General features: G+C 26.3%; 2 protein-coding genes across 6 annotated transcripts in view; both read right to left on the reverse strand.

The window, feature by feature from the left end:
• Positions 1-8,805, reverse strand: part of LOC125871945 (tyrosine--tRNA ligase 1, cytoplasmic-like) — a 167,120-nt gene extending 158,315 nt beyond the window's left edge. Inside the window, exon 1 of one of the 2 annotated variants that reach the window (XM_049552674.1) lies at positions 8,791-8,805. The gene's annotated coding sequence lies outside the window, so the exon portion shown is untranslated. Of the gene's footprint in view, positions 1-8; positions 24-8,790 lie in introns of those variants that run through there. The other variant, XM_049552672.1, reaches the window with a different exon arrangement.
• Positions 1-20,548, reverse strand: part of LOC125871983 (uncharacterized) — a 33,084-nt gene that overhangs the window by 1,607 nt on the left and 10,929 nt on the right. The window contains exon 7 of one of the 4 annotated variants that reach the window (XM_049552681.1): positions 7,176-7,258. The exons of 2 other annotated variants lie outside the window; for them this stretch is intronic. In XM_049552681.1, coding sequence (XP_049408638.1) covers positions 7,188-7,258 — 71 coding nt within the window. In that variant the 3' untranslated portion in view covers positions 7,176-7,187. Of the gene's footprint in view, positions 1-7,175; positions 7,266-20,548 lie in introns of those variants that run through there. One more of the 4 variants, XM_049552677.1, reaches the window with a different exon arrangement.

The raw sequence follows: 20,548 nt of genomic DNA on the forward strand, positions 1-20,548 counted from the left end.
TTTCATCAGTTTTTTATTTTTTTTGTATTTGTATAATTTTCTCTATTTTCCCAATTTTTTTCATAGTTCCATTTTATTAATCAGCTTTCTTAAGGGTGTATTAAGTTAAAAATCAACTGAGGGAGTAATATAGAATGTAAGTACTTTCTCCGTCTCAGTTTATATGATTTACTTTTTTTTTTAGTTGTCTTAAAAAGACATATTTCTATACTAAGTATGTCTATTTTAGAAATGTCACACAAATACCTATCACTTATTTTAGACCACAAATTTCAAAAATTTTTCTTTCTTAAATTCAGTGTCAAGCCAAACAAATTCATATAAAATGAGACTGAGAAAATATTACTTTAAGGGTCCCACAAAATTATTAATCCTATTATTGGTTGAAATATACATATATATATATATATATATATAATATATTGTATTTTTTATTTTTTATTTTTTTTACTATCTTATAAGAGGGAGTTGCTATATATATATATATATATATATATTATTTTTTATTTTTTATTTTTTTTATTTTTTTTACTATCTTATAAGAGGGAGTCGCTGCTGACATAGCGGGAGGTCAACATGCTTGCTTGGGATTTGGAGGGCAAATTTGCCCTTTCAGTTAAAATAAAATAATATGATTGGTCTAAACAAGAGTTTCATCGTAGATTGATTTATAAAAGTTTCGCTGCTTTACTAAATAATCCTTTGCTTGTGTCATCATATGCATCAGCCTTATCACTTTTTATTTTCACTTTTGCCCCTACTTTATTCTTTTAATAATGCACGATTGTTTGCATATGTTGGTAAATATTGAAAAGTTAGAGGACAAATGAACTCCTACAAACAACAAAGGTGATGTTATTGGTAAGATCAAATGTTAATTCTTTTTTGTTTTTCCTTTTATTCTTTTTCATATTTTTGTTTTCAATTCCCAATTTAAAATAACATAAAATTTTCAAACAATTGTGATTTATAATATTTTACCCCAAACAATTGCGATGTAAATAGTTGTGATTATAAATTTATACTACTTCATCGAGTTATGCATTAATAATTTTATAAACAACTTTTATTATTATTTCAGATAGGATAATCAAGTGGATTTATTTTTGATAGTTTATTAAAAAATAATTGAAATATATATTATACTTCATGTTTATGATAAAAACATATTCAAAACATAAATAATATTCCAAATGTTCATCGTAAAAAATGAGCCAAATCAAATACGACTTCCTTGATATTCCTTTGCTTTTTTAAAAAATGGGAATTTATTTCCAAAGAGTTAACATTTGTTATTTAAAAAATGACGTGAAAATGTACTATAAATCACAATAATTAACAACAATACTTAAAAATACATAATAAATTTGATACGACTCTCGAAATTCTATTGGTGCCACATAAATTGGAACAATAGAGGTAACATATAGTATTATTTAAAAATTACGTAAAAGTACTACAAATTGCAATAATTAATAACTTAAATATGTAAAAATTATATTAAAATTTGATTAACTCTCTATATTTATCAGTGTCACAAAAATTGTAACAACAAATAATATATATTGAATCAGTGCTAGCATAGGCTTCGATATCTAATAATCCATTTGTGAGTCCCACGGAATAATTGTTATTGGTTGGAAATATATATAAAATATAAATTTTGGCAAGTTGCACTAGTAGTCCATCTTGGAACTTTAATTAATGTAACATATGACAACGGGAAAAAATAAATGTAACCTAGGACCCAGGTTTACAAGTCTGTCAAAGACATGCCGAGAAAGTGACGGAGGCAACAACTTTAATTAATAATAATACTATAATATACTACTACTACTACAGCGAATAAATGATGATAATACTAGAATCAACATTTATTCATTTGAATTATAAAGAACACGTACAACAAAAATGAAATAAATACAACAAAAAATTTTTTAAAAATAATACAACACAATACAAATTAATGAAATTCAATGTGCGTGCGTGCGCACACACCTTGATCACATAGAAAACTATTTACTTGCTTTAATTAACGTCTTGAAGGCAACATTTGGTGCACGAAGTAGAGTTTTATTAACATTGAAGGTGATGTATTTATAGGAATTTTTGAAGAAATAATGTCAAAGGTTTATAGTTATTTTCAACAGGAAATTCTATTATTCTAATGAGCACAAACAGCACTTTACAGGTGGCCATGAAAACGTTGAATTCAAAAGTTTAATCATTCAGAGCAACCAGAACAAAACTTATGAGTTGTAATTTTGTACTACATTGGGTTGCATGGTATATCAAGTTGCTTTATGATAATATAATATTTTGATTCCTTGAGTCTAGATAGGCCATAGCATTTAATTTCTCATCATGTGCTTTCTTTTTTAAAAAATAATCAATCATACATTTCGATTCATTTGTTTTAATTTATATGAAGGTATTTTACCAGATACAAATAGTGGAACAATAAGGATTTTTATTAAGTAGGTTAAAAAATATAAATAAGTATATAAAAAAATAATTGGAACCTTATATATAAAATGTAACTTTAATTTTTTATAGAAGGAAATTCGGGTGAACCTTTTCTCTTATCTGACTTCAGCTGTGGACATGGAATTTAAGAAAAAAAGTGTTTTGAAACTTATAATTTACTTTATGTGATTTATTATTTATTTTATTACTAAAGAGTAAAGTGAAAAGTTTGAAATTAAATTAAAACACGAGAGAGAGAGTATTTGTATTTTGGAATTAGGGAAACGAAACTTCAACAAATAATTAAATAGCAATTTTCAAATTTTGATTCTAGAAAAGACTATTGAAGGAGCAATACCTACAATATTTTATAAATTTCTGGGTCATAATAGAAAAAATTGCTACGCTAACGTCTTTTTTTGAATTTTGTATCAGTTCTAATGGATTTTATTTTTCATTTGAATAGTAATTTTTTTAATTTGATATATACTCCGTTCATTTCTAGTTGTTATGTTGCATTTTTCGAAATTAATTTGACTAATTTCAAAGTTAAATTAGATTACATTAATTCAATATTTTAAACAAAAAAATTAGATATTAAAAAACTCTACAAAAAGTACTATAAATTACAATTTTTTGCATATTAATATGATAAAAAAAATACATAATAAAATGTTAATCAAAGTTATTATGATTTGACTCTTTAAAAAAAACTATGACAACTAAACATGAACAAGAAAGTATATATATATTCGTTTTCACCCAATTGTAAAGTTTAAGCGTGCTGCAAACGACTCTAGTGCTTTGAGATATTTTTAAATTATATTAATTATGGTTCCAAATTTTTATCTTAATTTGACGGACGAAATCATCTACCAAAAGAACGAGTATATCTATCCAATAGTCAAGTAGTATATACTTATTATTCATGCAACACAATTCTTTCATGTGTCTACACATGTTTTGTTTAACTAAATAAACTTTATTAGGCTTGAGTTTGGTTTAATTTTAGATTTTAAAATTGATAGTATTCTAATTGAGTTAGGTTTTATTCCAAAAATTGAAAAAATAATAAACTGAATCGAACCTATAAATTATCTACATATATTTTATTATTACACATGCATAACATATTTTTTCTTATAAATAATTTTCTATATCTTATATATACGTTTTATCAAAATTTATTTTTGAAAGAAAAAACGTCCAAGATGAAAGCATTTATCTATTGGTTTCATGTATATGAGTGACTATGATAATTTTTTGTGGAACTAGGAATGTCATTGTCTCTACCTTCTAGATCAAATGGTGAATTTTGAAACTTTACTCACAATGAATTTAGTAATAGAAAGTTTTGTAATGTTAATCGTTCTAACTATTTTTTGTTTTGAATGAATTGTTGCTTTTTCCCCTTTGAATGAATTTTTTTTTTAAAAAAATTGTCGACTATTGTTAATAACCGAACCGAAATCGATAACAACCAAATCGATAAACAAGGGCGTAACTACACTACCTTGTTTTGTACATTCAAATAAATTTACAACTGAAAATAGATTTGTTTTGAATCTTTAAATTTGAAATGTATCATATAAATTGAGACGGAATAAAAATAAATTTACAGTTAAAAATAGATTTATTTTGAATCACTAAATTTGAAATGTATCATATAAATTAGGACGGAATAAAATAATATCTTTTTATTCTTATACATAGGGGTGTTCATGGTTTGGATAAAAACCGATCCAAACCGAAAAACCAAACCAAACCGATTTAATTTGGGTTTTGGTTTGGTTTTAGATTGTTAAGAACCGATAGTATTTGGTTTGGTTATGGTTTTGTTCGAAAAAAATCGAAGAAATAACCAAACCGAACCAACAAGTTATATACATAAATTTTATTATTATACATACATAATATATTATATTCATAAACAATTTTAAAGATTTTATATATGTTTCATCAAAATATATTTATAATTTACTTATGAAAGAAAAAATGTTCAAGGTGAGAACATTTTTCTTATTGGTTTCATGTATATGAGCGTCTATGGAAATTCTTTGTGGGTCTGAAAATGTCATTGTCTCTTCCTTTTATGCCAAAATAGTGAATTTTGAAGTTTTATTCAGTAAATTCAATGATCGAAAGTTCAGTAATGCCAATCATTCTAACTATTTTTTTGTTTGAATGGATTGTTGTCACTTTTTTCACATTTTGAATGAATTGTTTCTTTTATTTTTATGTATGGTTAATAACCGAATAACCGAACCAAACCAAACCAAAATCGAAACCGAAAACAACCAAACCGATAAATGTATATTATATTTGGTTTGGTTTGATTTTGATAATTTTAAAACCGATTAAGTTGATTTGATTTTGGTTTTGACCAATAACCGACTCAAACCAAACCGTGAACACTCCTAGAGTTATACACATGAACTCCACAAATAGTACAATATCATGCAGATCCATATCAGAGACGGCCAACTCATCCAAATGCAAATCAGAATGAGTCATTAAAAGCCCTATTTTTCATCTTTGACGGCTAGAAATAAAGATTTGGAATCAGTGAAAATATATGTTATAAAATATATATTTTTTTTCATTCTTTTTTCATCAATGAAAAAAATACATGGAACAGAGGCGGCCTTCAACTCTTCAAAGGCTCTTTTGCAGCTCTCCTAAGGACGGTCTATTAAATTTGATCAATCATTGATGAGTAATTCTAATATAAGTGAATTTGATCAGAAAAATGTAAAGTTAGTACTTCGAGATCCATTATTTGTTCAAGAACTTTTATTCTTCTTGACATCTGTTATTTTGACACATATACTAGTGAGAACTTTTTAATTTTTTCATATGAAAATATTAAGCACTATTTTTTCCCAATAAGAATATCTATAAAAATAGCTATTCGACCTTTTTTCTCTGAAAAAAATAGTAATTTTTTAATAGTGTTGAGACTCTACACTTTTTTTCTTTAATTAAAAAATAAACGAAAAATAGCCTAAAATACCTTCGAAGTATTGGAAATGGTACAAAAATGTCCTCCATCCACTTATTGGCTTCAATATACCCTTGTCATCCATCTTTGGGTCCAAAATTGACCACTTATTTAACGGTTTTAAATTTTAACTATTTAAGTATATTTTTTTAAATACACGGCGCTCAAATATTAGTTATAATTTAATATATTAATATAATTTATAAACCTATCCATTACCCACCCATTACTAATTAAATCTGCTCCAAATCCGACCCAATTTTAGGCCCTTTTCAGAAAACTTTATTTTCGAAAAAATGAAATAAAAAAAAAACAATAAACTAGCTTAAACCAAATTAAAATTCCTTTGATTTTCATGTTTAATCAATATCCACGTAATTGAATCAGTATATTTTCGAGTAAAATTTCCTTTTAAATTCACTGATTCATTTTTTCAAAAATAAAGGACTTTTGTTTCTCAAACACCAAAAGAAGCTTCCACCCGGATCCACACGATCGAAGACCTTAGTATCACCCGGGATGTAATTAGAATTTAGCGTTTATAAATTTTGAATTTGTTACACAGTTCATAATTAATATCATTGCTATTAGCTTCCCAATTAAGTTTATATTAATAATATTTTAAATATTTATAAAAATTGTTGAGTTCAATCAAACATTTAATTAGTACATTGTAGTTCTATATATATCTTTTATGTGCATTTATAATGTAAGTCACGTGTTTGTTTGAGAACGTACAACGAAAGAGAGAGTGGTAGGGTTGGGGTGTTTTTTCTTGAGGGGGTCTTTTTCCTTAATTCTCATTTTTTTTTTGGGATAAAAAATATAATTCTGCAACTTTTAAAATTGTAAAAAGAAAATCCTATTTTTCTTCCTGTTGAACGTAGAAAATGACGACATGGAAATCGAACCTCTATCTTTTTTTATTTATCTTATATCCACCTAACCAAAGCCACAGATTTGGAAGTCATCGAAGCATCACACAGATGACAGATGGTCTTCCAGCTCTCACCTACTCTAACCTTGCCAAACTGATCTATGGTACTTTTTTTTTCAATGAACGCACCTTAAAATATTTATTCACTCTAAAAGTATATGACAAAAAACGAGAAAATAACAACACACGATTATTTATACAATAATATATCCAGAAGTTGTCAAAATAAGTTTGCTTTATTTCATAAAGACAAGAAATATGATAATACAGGCTGTTGAGGATAAAAAGGAGGAAGAGATGTTTTTCTATTTAAAAGTTTTTGTAATTGACATATTTTTGAAAAATTACATGAAAAATGCATTTTTTTTATAAAATAAACTATGCTTCAGTGATGTGGGATCATGTATACCATCAGAAAATTAGTTTTTGGGAAAAGGAACGATTCAACATAGTTAAATTTAGTTCGTGTTATATTTCTTTTAAATACAATTATTACTAGAGATAAAATAAAAAATGATAATTGATTTTATTTTAAAATTTTAAAATGATAAATAATTCGAGAAAACTATTTTTTTTAAAACGAACTTGAGAGTATTATTTAATATGCTTATAATTGTTGTTCATGGTGTGATCAATTATTTTTAGTGATAGAAGACAAAAAGCAATAAGGTTTTTCTAGGCACTACATCCCATATACATTTTGCTGTTTTGTTCGTTTTTGTAAAGTATTATTCATTACTCTCTGTTCAATTTTACTTGTCACACGTTTCACTCCAAAGTAGCCTAGAAAAGAGACATATCTGGTGGAGGACCATACACACTCTTCCACGACAACGGCACAGTCCAGCTTCCACCTTCATTACCCAGTAAAAGAGCTCATTCAGTGCCTCCAAAATTAAGCTACAGTTTTCCATCAATCTTGTAAAAGTTACCAACATGAGACTCACTCTGTTCTATATTGACATTCATGATTCAATTAACAGGTGTTGACTTGCCATATTTTTAGTTAAGGACGACCAAGAATTCATTAATCTACTTTTAATAAATTAAATAGATTTGGATGTTTAAATACCTACATCTCTTAATCCACAACCCCCCGAAAATAAGGATATTACTATTAGTATACTTATCTTGCTTTTTACAACTGACTCATTCCGTCGAGTCTTGAAGCAATAGTAGTAGGAAGTTCATTATTTGAGTTCAAGAGATCGTAATTCTATAAACTTTGAAGGGTTAGATGAATTATGTTTTTATGGGTTAATTTTGTTACCCCTAGGCACAAAGTTTTTTCTTTTTATAAAAGAATGAAGACATTGAAATTAGTAATTTTAGACATACCATATGTTTAGAAAGGGAGACTTGACTTAGTTGTTGTCATGTGAGCAAGAGGTCATGAGTTCAATTCATAGAAACAACCTCTTGATGAAATGTAGGATAAGGTATAATACAATATACTCTTTGTGAGCGTCTTTCCCTGAAATCTGTACATAGTGAAAGCTTATTGCAGAAATAACTTTTATATAGCTATAAAACCTGTCATTAAAGATGAAATGAGAAGCTTACTTACGTTAAATTATTTCTCAAAAAAAAAATATCATTATTGTTGAAACATAGTAATTAGGCAATAGTCATATCTCTATAAAGAACTTGTTGATCAATTACTCAAATTGGTTCACCTAAGCTGCAAGAGGCATTAATGTTTTTAGGCTTGTTTCTATTATTCAGTTTTTGTAGTTTTTTAAAATACTTTATTTGGGTTGAATTAATGAAGGAGGAAGCAATATGAGGAAGGTTTTACTAGAATACCTTTTTTTTATTATTATTTTATGCTGTTTTGAACCACTTATTTTTTGCTGGAATATATTCCCAATTGAAAAAGAAAATTGTCAGAAACTGTCCATTAGTTTGAAGTTTAAATGGACTATTGTGATTTCTTTTTTGTACAGAACGACTCTTGTAAATATGTTTGGTTAGATTATTTCTTGTAAAGTAACATGGAATCGAGTTAGGTGTGTATAAACAGACTAATATGGAATTTTTCAACAAATCTCATATGTAAGTGGATATATAATAACGAAGATACGTAAATAAACTGCATAATTTTTTTTATATCGCTATTTTTTATGAAAAATTTATATAATTAAGCTAAAATTGAATAGGTAATTATACTCGGTGCATATACTTTTAATTAATTATAGAAAAGAGTTATTGTTGTTTAAGAAAATAGTTAGATAGTGTATATTCCCATTTCCCAATTTATACATATCTTTTTACTCTCTCTAACCTACTACCCAACTTATTGACTCTTTAATTCTCTCATTTTCTTTCCTAATCTTGCAAAACCAAGTAATCTCCATTTAGTTTTTTTCTTTCTTTAATTTCATCAGTTTTTTATTTTTTTTGTATTTGTATAATTTTCTCTATTTTCCCAATTTTTTTCATAGTTCCATTTTATTAATCAGCTTTCTTAAGGGTGTATTAAGTTAAAAATCAACTGAGGGAGTAATATAGAATGTAAGTACTTTCTCCGTCTCAGTTTATATGATTTACTTTTTTTTTTAGTTGTCTTAAAAAGACATATTTCTATACTAAGTATGTCTATTTTAGAAATGTCACACAAATACCTATCACTTATTTTAGACCACAAATTTCAAAAATTTTTCTTTCTTAAATTCAGTGTCAAGCCAAACAAATTCATATAAAATGAGACTGAGAAAATATTACTTTAAGGGTCCCACAAAATTATTAATCCTATTATTGGTTGAAATATACATATATATATATATATATATATAATATATTGTATTTTTTATTTTTTATTTTTTTTACTATCTTATAAGAGGGAGTTGCTATATATATATATATATATATATATTATTTTTTATTTTTTATTTTTTTTATTTTTTTTACTATCTTATAAGAGGGAGTCGCTGCTGACATAGCGGGAGGTCAACATGCTTGCTTGGGATTTGGAGGGCAAATTTGCCCTTTCAGTTAAAATAAAATAATATGATTGGTCTAAACAAGAGTTTCATCGTAGATTGATTTATAAAAGTTTCGCTGCTTTACTAAATAATCCTTTGCTTGTGTCATCATATGCATCAGCCTTATCACTTTTTATTTTCACTTTTGCCCCTACTTTATTCTTTTAATAATGCACGATTGTTTGCATATGTTGGTAAATATTGAAAAGTTAGAGGACAAATGAACTCCTACAAACAACAAAGGTGATGTTATTGGTAAGATCAAATGTTAATTCTTTTTTGTTTTTCCTTTTATTCTTTTTCATATTTTTGTTTTCAATTCCCAATTTAAAATAACATAAAATTTTCAAACAATTGTGATTTATAATATTTTACCCCAAACAATTGCGATGTAAATAGTTGTGATTATAAATTTATACTACTTCATCGAGTTATGCATTAATAATTTTATAAACAACTTTTATTATTATTTCAGATAGGATAATCAAGTGGATTTATTTTTGATAGTTTATTAAAAAATAATTGAAATATATATTATACTTCATGTTTATGATAAAAACATATTCAAAACATAAATAATATTCCAAATGTTCATCGTAAAAAATGAGCCAAATCAAATACGACTTCCTTGATATTCCTTTGCTTTTTTAAAAAATGGGAATTTATTTCCAAAGAGTTAACATTTGTTATTTAAAAAATGACGTGAAAATGTACTATAAATCACAATAATTAACAACAATACTTAAAAATACATAATAAATTTGATACGACTCTCGAAATTCTATTGGTGCCACATAAATTGGAACAATAGAGGTAACATATAGTATTATTTAAAAATTACGTAAAAGTACTACAAATTGCAATAATTAATAACTTAAATATGTAAAAATTATATTAAAATTTGATTAACTCTCTATATTTATCAGTGTCACAAAAATTGTAACAACAAATAATATATATTGAATCAGTGCTAGCATAGGCTTCGATATCTAATAATCCATTTGTGAGTCCCACGGAATAATTGTTATTGGTTGGAAATATATATAAAATATAAATTTTGGCAAGTTGCACTAGTAGTCCATCTTGGAACTTTAATTAATGTAACATATGACAACGGGAAAAAATAAATGTAACCTAGGACCCAGGTTTACAAGTCTGTCAAAGACATGCCGAGAAAGTGACGGAGGCAACAACTTTAATTAATAATAATACTATAATATACTACTACTACTACAGCGAATAAATGATGATAATACTAGAATCAACATTTATTCATTTGAATTATAAAGAACACGTACAACAAAAATGAAATAAATACAACAAAAAATTTTTTAAAAATAATACAACACAATACAAATTAATGAAATTCAATGTGCGTGCGTGCGCACACACCTTGATCACATAGAAAACTATTTACTTGCTTTAATTAACGTCTTGAAGGCAACATTTGGTGCACGAAGTAGAGTTTTATTAACATTGAAGGTGATGTATTTATAGGAATTTTTGAAGAAATAATGTCAAAGGTTTATAGTTATTTTCAACAGGAAATTCTATTATTCTAATGAGCACAAACAGCACTTTACAGGTGGCCATGAAAACGTTGAATTCAAAAGTTTAATCATTCAGAGCAACCAGAACAAAACTTATGAGTTGTAATTTTGTACTACATTGGGTTGCATGGTATATCAAGTTGCTTTATGATAATATAATATTTTGATTCCTTGAGTCTAGATAGGCCATAGCATTTAATTTCTCATCATGTGCTTTCTTTTTTAAAAAATAATCAATCATACATTTCGATTCATTTGTTTTAATTTATATGAAGGTATTTTACCAGATACAAATAGTGGAACAATAAGGATTTTTATTAAGTAGGTTAAAAAATATAAATAAGTATATAAAAAAATAATTGGAACCTTATATATAAAATGTAACTTTAATTTTTTATAGAAGGAAATTCGGGTGAACCTTTTCTCTTATCTGACTTCAGCTGTGGNAAGTGAATTTGGTCAGAAAAATATAAAGTTAGTACTTCAAGATCCATTATGTGTTCAAAAACTTTTATTTTTCTTGGCATATGTTATTTTGACACATATACTAGTGAGAACTTTTTAATTTTTTCATATGAAAATATTAAGCACTATTTTTTCCCAATAAGAATATCTATAAAAATAGCTATTCGACCTTTTCCTCCGAAAAAATAGTAATTTTTTAATAGTGTTGAGACTCTATACTTTTTAAAAAAAAAATACCTTCAAAGTATTGGAAATGGTACAAAAATGTCCTCCATCCACCTGTTGGCTCCAACCCTTGTCATCCATCTTTGGATCCAAAATCAACCACTTATTTAACAATTTTAAATTTTAACTATTTAAGTATTTTTTTAAATACGCGACGCTCAACTATTGGTTATAATTTAATATATTAATATAATTTATAAACCTATCCATTACCCACCCATTACTAATTAAACCCGCTCCAAATCCGACACAATTTTAGGCCCTTTTCCGAAAACTTTATTTTCGAAAAAATGAAATAAAAAAAACAATAAACTCTAGGGTGTGCATTCGGTTTGATTTTGCACTATTTGATTTAGATTTTTTGGTTTTTGATTTTGTAAAAGTATAACTCAATCTTATCCAAAATAAATTTGATTAAGTTTGGTTTTCCTCTATTCGGTTCTATTTTTTTCGGTTTGGATATTTGATTATGTCAATAATAAATAACATAACCAAAGTAATAATATTGAATCTCTTAAATATATTTCTAATATAAATCACAAGTAAAACTTAAAACACAATACTTATAAGTATACTTATTATAGATGTTCAAATATAAAATATAAATGTAATCATCATGAAAGACAATAACCAAAAAAGGACAAAAGTGGTTAACTCCAACTTAATTCTAAACTAGCATTATATATGTATATAATTCAATTTTTATTTTTTAAAATCTGAAACCAAACCAAACCATAAAACAAAACAGAGTAATTTATTAATCCAAAATCAATCCAAAAAACCCAAAAACCAATTCAAATAAAAATTCAATTTAATTTGATTTGATTATTCAGTTAAATCCGAATAGTGCACACTCCTAGACTTGACCCACTCATTTATCATACCTACATATAAGCTAATATGTTTGCAATATGTATTAATTAAGCTGATAATAGAATACTGGACAAATGAACGTCTAGATGAGGTTGAAACTTTTAGGAAACATTTTACATTGTATTTAGGAAAAAAAAATGTAGGAAATTTTAGGGGGAAAAAACTACTTTATAGAATCAAGTTTAGAGGGAAATAAGATTATACTAGTTTCTGGACACGTGCCATACAAGTAGTTCATACAAAATAAATTATATCAAAATCATCATTGTAATGAATAATAGAATAAAGTGAAAAAGTACAAGTTAAAATAGATGAATAGTTAGCTTATATTCAAATGATTTCTTCGTTGAACAATATTAGATGATTAAATATTATTTTAAACTACAAAATTAAATAACTAAATTTATCTAGATAGGTAAAATGTATAATGAATTATATTTTGAGCAATATTTAATGTATTGATATATTACGTGATACTCTTTCATAAGTAATGTTCTTGATGTGTATTCCATTTGTTGTTTTGATTTCCAATTTCACTAGTTAGAGTAGTTTCATTCATCCACTTTAATTATATAATTAGGAAAACATTAATAAACATATATCACCAAAATATTATATATGAATACCTATTCTTTTTCATTTATCCATTTTTTTTTTACCAACTTCATTAAATTTAAGATATCAAAGATTAAAGTTTCAAACAACTTCAAGCTAAGCAAAGACTCAAAGCTAATGGTAAAGGTATGACATATAAGAGGACCAAAAGTCAATCTCTAACACTTCTATGTCAATACATCAGCTTAATTTTAACTCATAAACATGAATATAAGAAACATTGATAATTTATAAAACTTAAAAATCATAAAATATTATGTAAACAAGAATAATATATTTTTACAAGCACGTTCACAGAAAATAACAAAGCTGAAAAATGAACTTACTCTTTAAAATCTTTCCTCTAATGCTTCCCCTAATGGAGAGAGTTGTACATATTCTTGGTTTATGAATTCATTTATATAAGTTGATCATTGAGCATAATTTAATGTAATAGATAAGATAATTCATTATCAATTAAGTTAGGTAACTAAAGAAAATCATAAGTTTTATTGTTGGAGACGAAAAGACTTAAACAATGATACAATGTTCTTTAATTTCCAACTTCCAAACAACAGCTACGTACAACCATTGTTATGAGATTCATACATTGCAAGTACAAAAAAACTAAGAAAAAGAATAAACGAAAATTACACAAGAAAATATTTTGTTGAGAAAACATTGTATTCTAAATTACTACATATTAAGATAATATGCTATAATAAGTATTTGATAGATGACAAAATATAACATGTAGAAGCTTCAATCAAACTAATAAATGTTGGAATGTGAAAAGGTTGTATTATAATTAATATTGAGGAAATTTGCTACTATAATAATTACAGGCAAATGAACCATCTGTTGCTTATCCGGTTCAATGCATATGATTATTAATAAGTTTTATATTTTAGAATTATAGTTGCTGGACTTTTAATGTTATCTTTATATAATTAAAATATTATTATTTATTAAGATATTTGATTAAATTTATATTTAGTGTAGGAATAAAATGGTAACTCAACTTTTCATTTTGGAGGTTCCCACTTATAATAATACTAGAAAGCAATGGCCCGTGCCAGCACGAGCCCAGTATTATTAAGTATTATTATTATTTTTTTGTTAAGTTTGTTTTTACGTGAAATTGGAAAAAAGAAATTTGATGGATCTAAGGTGGTGTTCGTTATGTAAAATGTTAATTTTTCTATATTTGATCAGTTAAAATCTTTGCAATATATTTTCTCTAGAAAATAATTTTTTATCCTTTTAAAATGAGGAAATGATTTCTATAATAGACGTATGAAAAATAAAAGTTACACATAATATTCTACATTGATAATGTCTTCCTCCGTTTTCAACCACACCTCATCTTTACCCCATAATATGGAGCTCCCCCCATCTTCATCTCCACCACCACATACATCCCTACCCTCTACCTTCACCTCTTATAGTATTTGTCTAAATTATATAAAAATGCTTTTAGGATCATAATTTTTGTCAACCTATCAAAAACAAGAAAATAAATAAGAAACATATTTATTTTCCTACAAATCATTCCAAAATATTTTTTTTTTAATCTTAACAAACACATCGTAAGTAATTATTAATCATATACTCATTGTATTGAATGCGCTCTCAATCCATGAATAGATGTTGATTGTCAAATAATAAATTATTATACTCATAGAAACATTATACCATTAGATACTTAAAGCGACACTTTATACACATATAGAGTATTACTATTATATATTAGCGAAAGATGATACATTTTTTTTCAATAGTCATCAAGGTTCTTATTTTTAGTTTTTTTACCAAAAACTATTACGAAATAATTTTATTAATTATATTTTAAAATTTATTATTGATATATCATTGTTAAAATAACAATTAGGATAAAAATAAAGAAAATGTGCATACTCTACTAATTAATTTAATTTTAGACTCTCAATTATATAGGAGTGGCCCCGTGACACGGGCCCAATGTTATAAAAAAATGAAATTGTTAATATATATCTTTGTTAAAACAACAAATATTAAGATAAATATGTATATTTATTTATTTTTCAAATAAAAATGAAGAACTGTTAATATCCTAACTAAAGTCTAAACTCTTAATTATTTAAGGAATATAGCAAGAGTAAGATATTTTTCAACCTTGTCATGGTAAAAGCTGAATTTATTATCCTTTTCATTCAATTTATTATGATATTATTTTTTCTATAAAATCATTATATATGTTTTAATAATTTAAATTTCAAAAACATTATAATTTAATTTTAAAGATTTTATTTTATCAAAATCTTGTACATTGAAATATATAGTTATGAACCCGACTTAATAAATATATCTTTGAATTTCGTTTTACTTGGTCCATATTGACTTGACATAACTCATAAGAAATTTATTTATCATATATTAATTTTATTAAATATGCATTGAAAGTTAAATTTGACTATTAGTATTTAATATAGTTACTTAATCATAAAGTCAATATTAAGAAAAAATAAATAAATTTCTCTTAATTTGGTAAAATAAAAATAAAATTTGGTATAAGATCATTTTTGTAAATGACCTAATTATATTAAATTTAAGGAATACTAAATTTAACAGTGATAATAATCTGAGTTTTCAAATGAAAGGTATAATGATGAAATTATTTACTTTTCATGTGATTCAAATGAGAAATTATATGGAAGACATTAGAATAACCATTTTCATTAGAAAAAAAAAAAGAAAAGAGTTGAGCATCTTGTACATTTGTTGAGTTAGAAAGTTCAATGCTCTATAAATTTAATGCATTTCAATACTGGGTAAGGAATAATGTATAATTTAATTGAAAAGAGTGATTAAAAAAAATTGTTGATACAGTCCACATGACAAAATAGAAATAACAATTTTTTTTCAAGCAAGCTGATATTAAAAAATATTTTTAAAAATATAATACCCATAATCTTTTCATTTAATGATGAAAAACTGACATGTTGAAACTATTATTATACATTATAGGATAAATTACCTATATACACACCTTTTGTTTCCATAATTGCCATTATTCCCTATTAGTTCTAAAATTCTCCAAAATCCCTTATTTTATTCCCAAACCTCCAAAAGTTGGATACATTAATTCTAACTCCCAGAATCAACGTTATTCCTTCCTTATTTCACTCCATAAATCTCTCCTTATTTTTAGTCACACAATCTTAGTAGTTATTTTCTCATTCACGTTTGAAATTCAAAATCAGTCTCTTTTCAAGTAGATTAAGGATATTTTTAGACAAAAAAAAATAGAAAAAGATATTTATAGACCTTTTACCCGTTTTTAAAAATACACCAAAATTTATAATTAAATAAAATAAGTGAACTTCCAAATTTATACACTACAACGTATATTAGAAAAAATGTTATAGTAGTAATTATTATTTGGTAATAACTCACAAGTTTGATTTTGGTAATGTCATATCATAAACGGATGCTTTCTTGAGTTACAAAACTTTTGTCTATCATTAAAATAAAAAAATAAAAATTTGATAATAATCTTTGTAAATTTTTCATAATTTGAGTTGGTTATGGACTCTAACAATTAATTCCTCATTGAAGCTGATTAGGATTCTTGTATTATTATTTAATCTTTTCATTGTCTCATAATAATATTAGTTTCAATTTTACCAAAGTTTCATACCGTCTAATATTTTCCTCTGTTTTCTGATGTTTCTTATAATTATATTTTTATGTATCAATCACAAACAATCAAACAGCTAACTTATATATAATATAAGATACAAATATAAATATAATCTGATACATACCCTCATTCTTGAACATTTTGATGTTTTTATAACAAATTAAATGTATAATGTATCATCTATAAAGTGTAGTATTTCACAAACACAACAAGATACAAAAATAGTAATGTATCATGCTAGACATTTGGTCATGATACAATAATTTAAATTAATACTACATGTATATGATATATAATAATTATCACACAGTAATGTGTCAAACTCTAACCAAACACTTTACGTGCAAAATTTACTTATTTAATGTATCTAATTAATAGGAATACAATACTTATCAATTTATACAAGATTCATAAATACTAATGTATCACGATTGATATAGTCTTCTCAAAAACAGAAATAAAAATTAAATTAACTACATGTATCTGATACTTAATAGTTAATCACTACCACACAATAATGTATCGATCTAACAACAAAACCTTATGGACAACCTTTACTTTAATGTATCAAATAGGATTACAATACTTGGAACTTTTTCAAACCCCTAACAAAGATAATAACAAGACTAACGAAGATATTCATAATACATCTTCTCAAAAATTTTGATAATTTTGAATAAAAAATGAAAGTTTCTTCAATGAACTAAGAGAAGAATTTTGAATCTCAAAATTTTCAACAATTTTGAATCAAAATTGAAAGAATTTTCGATGAACTGGAAGATTCACAAATAAAATTGTTTGTCCAACAACAATTCCATCAGTTTTGTATCCTTCATAACTCACCTCGCTACTCAAATTCCTGAATGTCTTAACAAAATTGATATATTCATCTTGTGTTAGCCACTTTGATAGAATATTTTGGATATGTTACGATTTCTAATAGATGGAGGAGCTGAAAATTTTGTATCAGCCATTTTGGTCGAACACTTTAGATCTGTTACAATTTCTGATAGATGGAGAAGATGAAAATCTTGTATCAGTCACTTTGATCGAATAATTTGGATCTGTTACGATATCTGATAGATGGAGGAGATGAAAATCTGGTATCAACCACTTTGGTCAAATACTTTAGATCTGTTACGATTCTTGATAAATGAAGGAGATGAAAGTTTGAATTTTCAATTCTTTGAAGTTGTTACAATTTGAATAGATTGACATCAATCTGTAGTGTGATTTTGGGGATTAGAATTAATTTTACAATTAGGTTCCATATTAAGTGCAACTGACTAGGTTTGTAGTGTATCATGGGTGATGTATTCGGATAAATCTTATGTATCCGGATGGATGATTCTTTAAGGGGTTTTAGTAAATTAGAAAAGAGTAGGGATATGATGTATTTTAGATCTTACACTATGGGATTTATGTAAGTGATACTTAATTATATTGCAAAATTTTGAATTAACTATTAGTATTACAGATAATTACTTGAAAATAATTAATTTTCTTAATTTATCACAATAACAAGTGAAATAAAAGAAAATCTTTTTAATATAAGAGCTAATAACATGTATTACTTTATTTATTTATTCATTTTTACTTGATATATTTGAATTTGGCACACCAATTTAGAAAATAATAATTGATATAACTATTTACCACACTATTTTTATTGATTGATCTTTAATAGTATTAGATCTTGAAAAATAATAAGTAATTAATGTTGAAAGCAAAATATGGATTAAAAAAAATCATATTTCTTAAAATGTGAAACTGAATAGATAAAAAAAAATACTCTTAAATAACAGACAAATAAAATTAAATAAGGAGAATATTTATTTATGACAGTAAAAAAGTAATAAGTACTTAATATTCAGCGGACCCATGTCTTATGACATTAATGAAAAAACAAAAAAGTAGGACCCATCATATTCTTTAATGGCAGGCATGATTTGTAAATAAATAGAAAAGGATGGACTTTTTAAAGAGCTTTTGCTGAGGTCCAAATAATAAAGAAAGAAGTACAAATTTTCTAAGCAAGTTTATCTTGCAATTTTGTTGTGTCCCTTCTAAATAAGCAAGGGGCAATGACCAAATTGCCCTGAAGCTTTCTAAATATGGCAAAAAACAGTCATGTTGAAAGTGTCTCAAACTCTCTCTTCTAATATATAAAAATATAATATATGATTGAAATCTTTCTAAATCAAGCTAAAAACTCAAATATTTATTCACTCTAAAAGTACATGACAAAAAACGAGAAAATAACAAAACACGATTATTTATACAATAATATATCCAGAAGTTGTCAAAATAAGTTTGCTTTATTTCATAAAGACAAGAAATGTGATAATATAGGATGTTGAGGATAAAAAGAACGAAGAGATGTTTTTCGACTTAAAAGTCTTTGTAATTGACATATTTTTGAAAAATTACATGAAAAATGCAATATTTTTATAAAATAAACTATGCTTCAGTGATGTGGGATCATGTATACCATCAGAAAATTAGTTTTTGGGAAAAGGATCAAAATATCTTTGAACGATTCAACATAGTTAAATTTAATTCATGTTATATTTCTTTTAGATACAATTATTACTAGAGATAAAATAAAAAATGATAATTGATTTTATTTTAAAATTTTAAAATGATAAATAATTCGATATAATTGTTTTTTTTTAAAACGAACTTGAAAGTATTATTTAATATGCTTATAATTGTTGTTCATGGTGTGATCAATTATTTTTTGTGATAGAAGGCAAAAATGTCACACCCCAAATCCGGATGTGATGGCACGTGTCCATTTTCCACCGGACACGTCAGCCTAACCCAACCACAACGATAGAGAAGTAGAAATACGAGAATAAAAGATAATAAATAAGCGAAAGACTTTACTTAAGACTCAACACTACCCAGAATTTGGTTGTCACATGTACAAACCTCTAAATACAGAATTCGAATAAAAGTATACAAGTCTCAGAGTATAGTTCTCGAATAGAACAAAACTGAAAGTAAAGATAACTCAAGGGCACGTCTGGAATGAACCGCTACCTATCGAGTATGTCCCGAAGCTCAATCTGCTAAAGAAAATACTAAGCCGAATATGAGAGAGCTGTCAACCTACACAATTGTGTAGAAGCAAAGGTGAGTACCGAAAACCACAGGTACTCGCAAGTAACTCTAAACTAAGCAAAACTAACAGCTACAAACAACTCCTTTCAATCCCAACCGAACCACCGAAACTTCAATCTAGCAGCAAACCAACCAACCGATACTAAACAGATCATATTCAACAGCCAGAACCAACAGTATATCCTTATCAACCTCAGATCAACAAATAAGAGCAAGTAGATCAAATTCCACATAAGAAGGGTAAATCGATACAATCCACACATCACAGACAAAGATAAGGCAAATGCGATGCAAAATGCAATAATGATGTCATGTAGTCGTGATGCATGTCTGTCCTACGATACACATCTATTGACGTAATCAGTCCGTGCTGAATACTCAAATCAGAACCCATGGGGGCCACACATGGACCATGTATCACCGCCGGAACCAGATCCCATCGGCATCCAAATCGCTAGCCGGAGCTAGTCTCAACTGTGTCTCATATCCATCCATCATCATATCAGTGTCTCGGAACTCATGCAACAGATAGTTCACACATGGGATGAATAATGAATATGCACATGTCATCAATCACAATCAAATCATAGTATTACACATCACCTGTCTCAATCACAACCATATCACGACCACATCATAGTATTA

Source organism: Solanum stenotomum, chromosome 1 (genome assembly GCF_019186545.1).
Source record: "Solanum stenotomum isolate F172 chromosome 1, ASM1918654v1, whole genome shotgun sequence".
NCBI classification, from domain to species: Eukaryota; Viridiplantae; Streptophyta; class Magnoliopsida; order Solanales; family Solanaceae; genus Solanum; species Solanum stenotomum.